Source organism: Melanerpes formicivorus, unplaced genomic scaffold (assembly GCF_026170545.1).
Source record: "Melanerpes formicivorus ecotype bairdi unplaced genomic scaffold, bMelFor1.0.p_v2 SCAF_39, whole genome shotgun sequence".
NCBI lineage: Eukaryota > Metazoa > Chordata > Aves > Piciformes > Picidae > Melanerpes > Melanerpes formicivorus.
In genome coordinates this window covers 2,047,477-2,059,490 of record NW_027142391.1, presented here as the reverse complement: position 1 = coordinate 2,059,490, position 12,014 = coordinate 2,047,477, and the positions used below count along the sequence as shown (strand labels likewise).

Below are 12,014 nucleotides of genomic sequence, written 5' to 3'. Positions count from 1 at the left end.
TGGAACATTTCAGTTCTGATCCTGTGCTGCTTCCACACAGGCATCAATAGCTTCTGACTATTTCTTTTTGATTATCAAGTCTGCTCTTTTCAGACAAAGCAGTGCATGCAAGCAAACCTGGGGTTAATTTAACATCTTAACTGTATCATTCCACTCTATGGAGTGCATTCTTTACTTCTCTTTAGAGGATATTCTTTGCTAGAAGCCACATTTGTCTTTGCCTGGCATGGTACAAACCAAGTTGTTTCCACATAAATCGACATACGTTGCTAACTCAACAGAAAGTCATGTCACGTGAACATGATGTGATGTCTTCACCTATCTCTGAACTACAACTGAAGCATTGTTTTCTCTTTATGAGAGCAAACACTACAAGAACAGTGTCAAACAGCAATTGCTGTGATGAGATTCTCACATCCAAGTCTTGACATCTATGTGCAACTAACTGCAAAAGAGGTAATTGGTGTTTTTAAGCAAGGTTCCTAAACCAGCCACTGACATTGCACCAGTCTTCTACAACTACTGGAGAGGCAAATGAACCCTCCCAATTCAGGGAGGCATGTTTACAGATACTGTCAAAGTTTTGCAAAGATAACTGCACAGTGAATCAATTACAACAGGATCTCATCCACATCACTTTTGCTTTTCTATTTCTGATAGGAGATATCCCAATATTTACCTTTTGACCCCAAAGTCCTGGGAACTCTGGTTCCAGCAGGGTCCCATCCCTCTCCTCATCTTCACCACTTTCACAGAGCACAGCATGGGGTGCTGCCTCAGAAAGCTCTCCTGCAGAAGCAGCTCTCTCGCCAGCTGAGGAGCAAGCTGATGGAGACCGCTGTGACTTCTGTGAAGGGACAGAGGTTTTGAAGATAAAGACTGTTAGAGGGTAGTTACTTCAACAGTTAACAGTTCTGAGAGGATCTTTTAATACAAAACTGACAGCTTTATAAAGCTCAAAGGTGAAAAGATGACAAATTAAGTCTATTCCCTCTTAAGACACTGAATACAGACAAAATCTTACATTCAAAGCATCTCTGACGCTAACTGAATACTACAGAAGGCTAGAAACCAGTCCTCAGGCATAGGATCACTGACAGGAGTGTCTGAACGCTTTGTGTGTCACATAACCACGGATTTGGTGTTTTGCTGGAGTATGACAACTTTTAACAACTACTTCTCCCCTGCCCCTTTTGGTTCAAGACTGCACAAAGCCACACATTTCATCAGAGAATTCAATTCACTCCACCTCCACTCCCCAGGGCAGTACTCCCCAAACTACTGCACAGAGGAAAACCACCACCCAGGGAGCCCAAAGCTGAAGCAGCAGTCTCCTGTCAACACTTCTCTTGTACTGACAAACTGGTCTGAACTCTTCCTCAGGAATGAAGGCAAAGAGACAGGAAGTGAGGGTACTTAAATGGGGTTTGATGCCTGCTGCAATTCATGTGTTTGATAATTCACCATTCTTACAGCTGCCCTTAAAAAGAACACCCCACCCCACCAAAGAGGACAAGGTCTCTGCTGAAGTCAGCATCAGGCAAGAGAGAGACTAATGGTGGCCAAGAGGCCTAGTAGAGAGATTACTCCCCACTTGTTCTGTACTGTCTGGTATTTGTGGCCTGTGTTATTCACAGGCAAAGGAATTCACAGTCCTGAACCTTGGGGAAAAAAAACCAAAGAAAGAAATAAAATCCAAGTGCCCCTGAAGCCAGCTGGGTGCTGGGCCCTGGTTTACCTGTGCCGCTGCCCCAGCTGGGTGTCCGCAGCCCTCCTCAGCAGAGCGCTGCCTTTTCCTTCTCCACAGAGAGGAATCCTCATGTTTGCCACCACCCTTCACTGCCTTAGTGCAGGCCTGGCTCTTTTTCTGCTTGTCAAGAGCAGCTTGTTCTTGTAAAAGCTGAGCTACAATGGCAAGTTTTCTTGATTTCTGCAGCTCTCTAGAAGCTCTGTAATGCAAGGGTGTAAGAAACATTGAACCAGCCATGGTGGCTTGCTAGGAATACTAACTACAGTTCAGCTGCTTTTAAGCCTTTAAGCTAAAGAGCAAATCTTTAAATTGGGTGCAGTGGTAATTTGTGTCAAGACACCCCCAGGTGATTCAGAGCCTATTTATACATTTTTGCTGACTAAATATATTCAATTATTTTATTAACATGGTTTTATTAACAGTGTAAGAGTGAGCTCACTCCCTGGAGACAGCATCAGAGAAGTTGGCATTTCAGAAGCTGATGAAGAGCTCCAATATATTCCTGCCTCAGCACTGGTAAGCAGCTGAGAGATGATGCAGATCTCACCACTTACTGTTTCTCCTTCTCAAGCTCCAACCGTCGCTTATGGAGGAAAATTTCCTTGACAACATTGCCTCCTTCTGCTAGGATGGCTTCCCTCATCTTCATCTCCTGCTTCTTTGCCTCCAAGGCCACTGCTCTCTTCCGAGCCTGGAGAGCTTGGAGTTTCTCCTAGGAGGCCATACAAACAGTTACATAGCTGATTCACTTACAGAGAAAGCAGAGAATCTGGTGCTGGTGCCCTTACCCAAGTATAAATCTGTGGTATTAGCTGAAGTAGAACTTACTGGTTTTAATGTAAGGAGTACACATGGGGTGCTGAGCTGCAGAAAACTCTGACTAGACCAGGGCTGCTTCCTTACCCTCCTAGCCTGCCTCTGAAAGGCTACTCAGTGAAGCAATGTGAAAAGATACAGCTCTAATCAGATCAGTATCAAACTAAGATCACTCCCTCAGGCCCTACAGAGCATAACAGCAAAGTAGCATAGCTCAGAAACTCGTAAGTTCACATTATTTTTGAACAACTGGGGCTTTCCATATTTCAGTACCTGAAAGGGCCTACAAAACAGCTGGGGATGGACTTTTGCTAAGGGCTTGTAATGACAGGATGAGGGGCAATGGCTTTGAGCTAGAAGAGGAGAGACTTGGACTGAAAAATAGGAAGAAATTCTTGACAGTGAGGGTGGGGAGACACTGGAACAGGTTGCCCAGGGGGGCTGGGGATGCCCCCTCCCTGGAGGTGTTCAAGGCCAGGTTGGATGAGGCCTTGAGCAACCTGGGCTAGAGGGAGGTGTCCCTTTCATTGCAGGGGGGGTTTGAAACTGGATGATCTTGAAGGTCCCTTCCAACCCCTCCAAACCATTCTGCAGTACTAAGGTTCTGGGTGTTCTCCATATGAAGTATTTCTGCATTTGGATCCAAAGAACTGGAAGTGCTTCAGGCTTTCAGAGAACTTTGTAATCTGCATGACTCTGAAGAGTCATTCTCCTAGCACCACCAGCCTGCTGACAGAATAAACTCTCTACAGAGAGGTGCCAAAATCCCCCCATGCCAACCTAACACCATCACTCCTACATTCTCCTGTTTCAAGACTTGGTCAGTGATCTGACAGCATCCCCCCCCAGCTCTGCAGTGCATGAAACCCCAGCAGCCCCCAGGTGAAGCTCTGCACCCTCTAGGCCAGAGCAGCAGCAGTACCCTGCTGGAAGTCAGGCTGGCGTGCAGGGAGAGCACAGCTCGTCTCCGTCTCTCCATCTGCTCCTGAGCTCTCGCTGCTTCCTTTGCATTTCTTTCACGGATTCTGTAAGCAAAGTAAAAGCTTTCAGGCTCACATCCTGGAAAGCTTTTAGTATTAGAATGTTTAACCTGACAAGTAGTAATTGTCAATGTCACCAAACGTTCTCCCTGTAAGCCTCTGTGTTTACTATGATACTGGGTGTGGGTACAGCGGAACAGTTGGGAGCCTCTTCTATATGCAGCACTGCTTGAGCTGCAAGTGCCAACAGGCTTTCAACTAGTTTGCTCAACAACTTCTTTTTTTACAAATTTTGAATATGAAGAATGTCTTCCACATTATGACATATGTCTAGTTGCTAGAAGAAAGAATTCAGGTGTTGCTCATACATAACCACCAGCTAAACAATTAGATGGGGAGCGCTGAGGCAGCTGCTTCCCTCCGCACTGGAAATAGACCCTAAAAGCTAAACACATCAAACCTGAGATTCATCCAGCTAGCAGCATGGGAAACTAGCAAACAGAAGTGAGGCTGATGGATTTGATACATTGCTCAGGGAAAATAAATCAAATCTCTCTGTTTGTTTGCTTTTCTTACTCATTACAAGTGTGCACATGCCACCTAATGAAAACTAAAGCACCACAGACACAGTACAATTATTGCAATCGTTTCTGCAATTAAGCCCCAATATAGAAGTACAAGGAAGGAACAAATGTTCACAGTTTCCTTAGTAGCAAAATAGCTCAACATGACAGTTATTATACATACATAAACCTATGAAGGGATTTCATTTACTATCAGCCAGAAGAGGAGCACCAGGAAAAGGCCCAGAAACCACTTTCACCAGGCAGCAAGACAGTTTTCTCACCACATGGGAACAAAGGAAAAAGAGGGATTTAGACATACTTCCTGAAACCACTTCAGCTGATGACACACAGATGCATGAAGTGCTTCAAATCATGAATGCCTACAATGTCAGACCCCTCTGCAGCTGACCAAAACCTTCAGCTACAGGGAATCTGAGCACCATTCCAGGGCAGCAAGTGGATTTTCCTCTTTCCAAGTCCCTTTGTGCCATGCAAGATTTGAACACTTCACAGCACTGCTGCTGTGGCAGAAGATTTCCAAATGTACCAGAAGATAGATCTAGCAAAAAAAGGATCATTTTGCAAGGAGTAAAGGCTCAAGTATTGTACCCCAGAGAATGTACAAGGAGTGAACAATAACCTTGCCAGGCTTTTTCTCAGGAAGCAGACTGCTTTGCCATGGTTCCTTTCGGCATCTTCAAGTATTTTCTTGCTTCTTTCTTCAGACTCTTTCCGGGCTTCCTCCTCCTTCCTATAAAACACAGCAAACCACCAGTGGTAGCAGGGATAAAGAGACCTTGATTCCAACACCTAAGAGTGAGACTGGGGAGGTCACTAATAGATGCTGAAATGAGGACATTAGTCCCTCCCTCCCCTCCCCAGTGGTGTGTCTCTTCACAAACCATACAGACCAGCGGATGGAGTCTGCTTTCTCTTCAAGAAACCTCCATGAACTTGACTGTAAGTTCAAGGTCCTGATGGCCAACAGCAATGCAGACAGCTGCTGTTAGACTCATCCAGCAAACTTCACTTCCTGAGACTAAAAGCTTTCACCCTTTTTGTCTTCAGCAGGTTTATGTTGACAGATCAGAAATCTTCATCTGCCTAACTTCAGGCCTGTGGACAATGCCTACTTGAATTCCATTTCCTCATAAAATCTTCCTGAAGCAACACCGAGCCAAGAGACAATACCATTAGTATCTGAATTAGCTAATCCTCTCAACACCTGAAATAGTGAATTGGCTAAAAATAACAAGGAGAAAGGCAGCAGAGTCTGACTTGTAGGCGCTTACTTCTCTCTAGCCCGACGGTTTCCTTCTGCTTGCAGCGCTGCTATTTTTTCCTTCCCAATCCGCACTTCTGCTCCTTCTCGGTATTGCCTCTCCAGTTCCTCCTCATCCCTTCTGAGCTGATCATGGAGGATCTCGTATTTTCCCAGCTCGCTTTCTATCTGCCACATCTCAAGCCTTTAAAACAAAGTGTGAGCTGTTTCCACTGAAATACTGACACCCCTTCCCTCCAGGCTGTCAGGTAAGAAGGGCTCTGCAGTGAAAATGGAACTCCAGCCAGGTTTTATTGTCGGTTTTGTTTCATTACATTTGAAACCATGCCCTGTCAGTGACACAGCTACTGCACCTACCAGACTAAGGCTCATATCTCGTAGCATATCTCATTTTAAAGGCAGCAAAAGTACCAGTTAAAAATAAGGTTAAAAATAAAGCTGAAGGTTCTGCTGCTCAAACTCAGATCCTCCACAAGAAAATGTGAAAGCCAACAATTAGGAAACCAGCTTTTCCTTCAGCAGTAACCAACTTCAGGGACAGGCCACAGCTTTGCTGCTTCTGTGCTTTGCTGAAGGAACTCAGACATGTTAGGGACACACATCAGCAGGTTAACAGAGTCATTGCTGATCAGAATAAACACATCAAGCACTTGAAAGCTGTAACCCAACCCTGCAGCAGGAGATGCTGCATCCTGGCCAGCCATAGCTGTAAGCCTCTGCTTGTGTTCTTCCCCTGATGCAGTGGCATTAGCAGTTCTACCTCTGGTGCCAAAATAGAAACAGATCCACCTGTTGCCTTCTGCAAAAGGCAATTTTATTCTGTTTTATATAAAACAAACAATGTAGCCTGAGTGGATGATTAGTTACAACAGCAATATTAACTCAGCATAAAACCAGACAGCACCACTATGATGTCTCCATCATTCTCAAGTCCAATCTTTTCATTTATGCCCCCAAAGAACAACTAAGAGGCACAAATGAGAAGCATTTCTGCTCAGAGATCAGTGTCACAGACAGGTTCATTTCAGTCCAGCTTATTTCCCATTTAAAATGAGGCCTGGTTAGGGACACAATTTATGGACAAATCCAAACATCAAAACTTCATTTGTGTGCAAAACTAATTCAGGGGCTGAGCCACTGCAATCCACCTCCTAAGCAATGAACTGTTTGGGCTTCAGGTTGCTCAAGACCCTTTGCCTTGCCCTCAACTCACACGACCTGAAATAATACAGTTCAACATTTACAAGCAACTTCTGTAGTGATTAACTTTTGAACCCCTTAAAACAGCATATGAAGAACACAGTAAAGATTGAGTCCAATCACACTGCTCTCCCATTCCCCCACTCACATGTTTTCTTTTAGTGTCAAAGTAATTTTCATCTCCAAATCCTTCTCTCTCTCCAGTTCAGTGCACACTCTTCTGTGCACTGCCTGAAGGTAGGACAAGGCTGCACTGTTAACAGCAAAAAGGAACAATCAGGAAGAAATAGGAACTAATTAAGATAAAAAAAAAAGAAACCAAACCAAGCCAACAAGCTGAGCATCAGCAACAGTCAAAACCAGCTTTGAGGCTGAGACTGATGTATTACAATTCCAGTACTTTCTGCACAGGCTCTTATTCAGGCTTCCAAGTGTCCATTCCTCATCCAGAGGTACAGCTTCCTCCACACTGCTGAAATTCAGAGTAGTGTTTCAGCAGCTGAATGTGCCTGTTCATTTCCAAGCTGATAAAAGCAGTACTGTTAATGACAGTGAGTTTAGGTGAACCTAGACTGGTTAGGCTTCTCAAATGGCATTGCAGCACTCCCTGAGCTTTGCCTGCAATGGCAGCATTGTCACACTGTTGATTTTCTATTTTCCCAGGAAAACTAGTGGCTAGAGTCAACAGACAGTGAAGTAACTGCATTCAGCAAACTCCCTTCCTTGAAATGAAAACAGGAGAAGGTTCTTCTGCATGCAGTTACTACTCCTACTCCAAAATGCCAGCACTGGGCACCAGTAACACTAATGGTAGGTACTATTTTTGTTATTGCCAAACCATGATGCTTTGAGCTTCATAAGCCAGAATTTTAACAAGCCTTCTTACTCTACTGTTCTCTTCTAAGCATACAGACTGTGAGAACTGCACACCCAGATCTGTTTGGCCCATCCCAAACATAAAAACTTCTGCAATGCTCTTCTGTCTTTGCTGGGATTTGTTACCATCTCAACACCCATTCCCAGGAGTCTCATCAGCATTCAACTCCTCATTTTGTTTAAGCAGCTACTCCACTTTGGCAGCTAACCCACCTTTGTCATTCAGCAGTACACTAACAGGAAGACCAACACAGGTCATAAAATACAGCTGCAAGGTTTGTTCACAATACACTGGTTCCTGGTACACAGGCCACCCACTTCTTTCTATTTAAACCAAATGTGAAGAGTACAGTAAATTGCCTCCCACTTGATAGCAGAAGTGTTTCAGAACAGCTCCTGTATGCAGAGCTGCTCCTGAAAGGCATTCCTGCATTTCACAACACATAACAAACCAAAAAAAGAAGAGGCACATAAATTTATATGGAGAAATCTTGATTGCAGTATTACCAGAAGCAACCCTGTGACCTCTACCACTGCCACAGCACGTTGGGCTTGGTTCAACCAACAGAAGTGACTAAGACCCTGAGAAACACAGATGACAACAGTGGGCTCCACAGATTTAACACCCCATTGTTGTGCTATTTTACAGTATTTGCCCCTCTCCTATCTATCCCTGAGTTTCTACCTCTCTCTGCACTGATTTGCCTAGCAGAGTATTACCTCTAGACTAGAAAGCAGAAAGATCAATGACTCCCATCACTCTTTATTTCCAAAGGAGGAATTAATGCTGAAAACATGGCACTGCAGCATTGGTGCTCAGCAGCCTGAGACTGAAGGCACTGCTCTGCTCACTGGCTGGAAGAGCAATACCCTGCTCTTAGAACAGCCTTCCAAGCTACTGCAGTTACTTCTTACCCTGAGAATAGCAACAGGTTTCACCACAGATCTATCAACATCTTCAATATATGTGCTTAAAAATTCTATCAGCTGCTCAACAATACCAGCAGATTAAAGCAGGGAAGTTGATCTCATTAATTACAGACACACAAACACAGTGGATGCCTGCAGTCTTTGGTAGCCAGAAATACTCAACCTACACATTGCCAGCCTCCTCCTCTTTCTCCATTTCAGTGTCTAAATAATCCAGCTGCATTGCCAGCCTCCTGAGCTGCAGCTGACAGGTACTCAGCTTGTCTCTGCAAGAAGCAAACACATTGTTTATTTTGCATGTTCTCTATTTAAAAAGTGTTTACATCATGGACCTTTCATGGGGAAAAAACAGATCTATAAGCTAACATTGAGAAGAGAGACAGCCTCCTGGGGTGGATGGTGATGGATTATGTTCGCCTCAACACCAACCTGGTTTTGTGGACTGCAAGTTCCTTCTCTTTGGTTAGGTCACGAAGCTCTTTCAGCTTCCTCTGCAAGGCTAATATGGAAATTCTGTCTGTAGACTTCATAGGCTGAACATGGTGAATGTCACCCAAATCATGCTCTGAATTTCCCCTTGGAATAGAGCACACAATTAGCCAGGAAAATGCAATGAGAAACTGAAAACTTTGTACCCCATCCTCTTACACCTCTCTGGGTTTACTGTGGTGTGGTCTACTCTTATCCTAGCAAAGCTGTTACAAAGATGACCACAAAAAAGAAGTTAGAAGTTAACATAACATGTACCAGGAGTGTACAGACATGCACTTAAGCCAAGAATTTCATGTCTCTAATGCCCACATTTAATGCATTCATTACAGGTTTTCGTTTTGAAATACCTGTGGCTCCTCTTCATTATAGCCAGGGTTGGCAAGCTCTAATAGCTTGAAACCTTAAAGGAAACATCTAAACTGGTTTGAAACACATTATATACAGCTGAGCAGTATGTAGGGTGAGCTGATCTCCTGCTATCACTGTGGTCTGCTTAAACACAGAGCAAAAACAGGGCTGCAGGCTTGGGTTTGGCCTTGGTTTCAAATGATTTTGGTGCTTTTTGAGTTTCTCTGCTGATAATGGTAACACTGCCAACATTTACCAGCAGCAGCCATATGTGCTATGCAACTTCCCACATACATATATTAATAAACAGTGCTGGAGCTTTCCACCATGCTGCATAACCCTGTGCCAGGTCATTCCAGGGCAGGGATTAGCAGCCTCATTAAAGTAAGCCAAACTGTGCACTGATCTTTGTGAAGAGAGCAGCAACTACTGAAGGCCACATTCAAACCCCTGAACTCCTTTTCATGCATGACCTCAGTTAGATGTACATCTGTTTCTTCAGGAATAAATCCACTGTACCACCTACTTGTAAAATCAGTGTAGCACAAATCCACCGCCATACCCACCCTGTGCTAATGGACTCTACCCAGCAGTACAAAACTCGGTGTATATTAACAAAATGACAATCCAACACTGATGCCCTTCCATAGACAAGCTTCTCATTTCCAGCAGCTCCTGATGCTCTAGAAGTAGTGAGGGACACCAACACCACACACCATCACAGGCTCCTCTGAGAGCAAATTAGCCCACATTAACGTGGTGCCATCACCATGTTATGTGTACATAGCTACCATGGCTTCAGATTATAGCCTCTCCAGAGCCTGTCTTTATCTTACTCAGCTCATTAGCAGTAGTAACCAACTTAATTTATTGTTTGTGGAAAGGTCTACATTGCCTATGACTAATCTGACAGAAAAGCACAGCTGAATTAAGGCAAAGGCAACTTAACACTATGAAGGAAAGGACTGGGAGAACCGGTAACAGGCTATTTACATGCAGGAATCAGATTCATCTTCAGCTCCTTCAGAAGCGACCTTGTCTCCCATCTCGCCACCAGCAGACAACTCTTCCTCAAGCTTGCATTCTAATAGATATTAAAACAAGTTTAATAAATAGACTTGGAACTTTTAAATACAAAGCTCTAATGTACTTGCTGTGAAGTCCAAACGTGAAGAATCAGAGATTTTACAGCACTGCTGCAACATACACAGGAAAAGTCCTGTGGCAAAAGACCCAGGAGTGCTGGCATACACCTTGCCAGCAACTCTCTCTGCCTTCATCACCAACATTCCAATGTCCATACAGTCAAATGCCAGATTTTTACCACCAATAACTGAATGAAAATGCCTCACAGAGGTGCAAGGTCGAGAATTTAGTGCTGAGAACAGGTTGGATGTGGTTTAGTTACAGCTGCAGCCCCAGAACTCTACTCTACCTATCTACTAAATGAGATGACATAGTGTATCTCTGTGTGGTATCAAAACAGCTCCTCATTATCACCTGCCCAGTGTTCTTCCACAGTAGAAAACTGATCAGCTTTGCCTTCCTTTCCTTCATCTTCCAGAAATGGCAGAGGAGATTTTTGTCCTTCTTCCTTATCGTAACTGACCTCCTCATCTTCCATACTGCCAGCTCTTTCCAAGTGACCAGGCTGAGAAAAGAGAAGAGCACCTTTGATTATCCCCACCTACATCTTGAGGTAAGGAAGCATCATTAGTAAAATTGGTAACACCTGTGACCTAACTGGATGCAATCACATCCCTTTGTGCTAGCCACACATTACAGCAACTTCTACTCATCTCTTATGGAGAAGCCTTCACTTCTTCTTAATAGCAATCAGTAAAGTAAGACAAACTTTCTGAATGTATGTGATGCACTCAGGCAGCCTCTTCACCCAGGACCATCAGGGAACAACTCCACCAAACCCTACTTGCTCCTGCACTTCATGCAGTAAGTAAACTGTTCACAAATGTTGCTACATTTGAGTGGTATTCAGTAAATTCTGTATGTCATCTGGAATGAGTTATTACCACATGGCTGAATGTTTCATCAAGATCTTACTCATACAGATTTGTATGTAGGATTAATTTTAATGAAGGTTGTGGCTCAGCTTTTGAGTGCATTTCTGTAAATCCTTCTGCTGAACTCAAAAACAAACTACAAGAGAGTAACTATTTTCTGTGGTTAAGGAGCAGGGCAAACACACCATGGAATTAGGTGGAAGGAAGAAAATAAATTGTAAGAACCACCTTAAAACCAAGACAAAATTCCCGCACTCTGTTAGGGTTGATCTAAGGACTTCAGTGGCACTGAAGGGTACCACAAACACAAAACGAGCTGCCAAGGCACCAGCAGTAGCCCAACCGCTTTCTGCTCAGGCACTGCGACGCAACTCAAGGCAGTAGAGCTTTGGCTAACAGCCCAAACCCCGCAGTAGGGTGGGAGGCCCAGCGCCTTCCAGAAGAAAACACAAGGCAGGCAGCGAGAGCCACACAGCTACCAGGGCTTGGCACAACGCCTCGTCAAAACACCATCTCGCCATTGGCAACAGCACACGCAACTGCCGTGGCCCACAGCGCCGCTGCGGAAAAGCCTCCCGCCCGTTAACGACCGCCCGAGCGAGCCCCTGCCCGGCTGGCGGCCGGGACGGGAAGGGAAGGGCAGGGCAGGGCAGGGCAGCTCCCGCCGCCCCTCGCGGCCTCACCGCAGCGATCCCGCCGGCCTCCGAATCCACCGGCACAGCACCCAGGCCAGCCCGGCGAGCCAGGGGCCGG

At 44.8% G+C, this 12,014-nt stretch overlaps 1 protein-coding gene across 1 annotated transcript in view; it reads right to left on the bottom strand.

Annotated features, from left to right (window-relative positions):
* CFAP74 (cilia and flagella associated protein 74) overlaps positions 1-12,014 on the bottom strand; it is a 38,734-nt gene extending 26,720 nt beyond the window's left edge. The window contains exons 1-12 of the mRNA XM_068158207.1: positions 11,945-12,014; positions 10,741-10,891; positions 10,234-10,324; positions 8,830-8,976; positions 8,568-8,666; positions 6,743-6,847; positions 5,405-5,578; positions 4,753-4,863; positions 3,489-3,591; positions 2,305-2,462; positions 1,739-1,949; positions 680-847 (exon numbers count right to left, since the gene is read on the bottom strand). Coding sequence (XP_068014308.1) covers positions 680-847; positions 1,739-1,949; positions 2,305-2,462; positions 3,489-3,591; positions 4,753-4,863; positions 5,405-5,578; positions 6,743-6,847; positions 8,568-8,666; positions 8,830-8,976; positions 10,234-10,324; positions 10,741-10,864 — 1,491 coding nt within the window. The 5' untranslated portion in view covers positions 10,865-10,891; positions 11,945-12,014. The remainder of the gene's footprint in view (positions 1-679; positions 848-1,738; positions 1,950-2,304; positions 2,463-3,488; positions 3,592-4,752; positions 4,864-5,404; positions 5,579-6,742; positions 6,848-8,567; positions 8,667-8,829; positions 8,977-10,233; positions 10,325-10,740; positions 10,892-11,944) is intronic.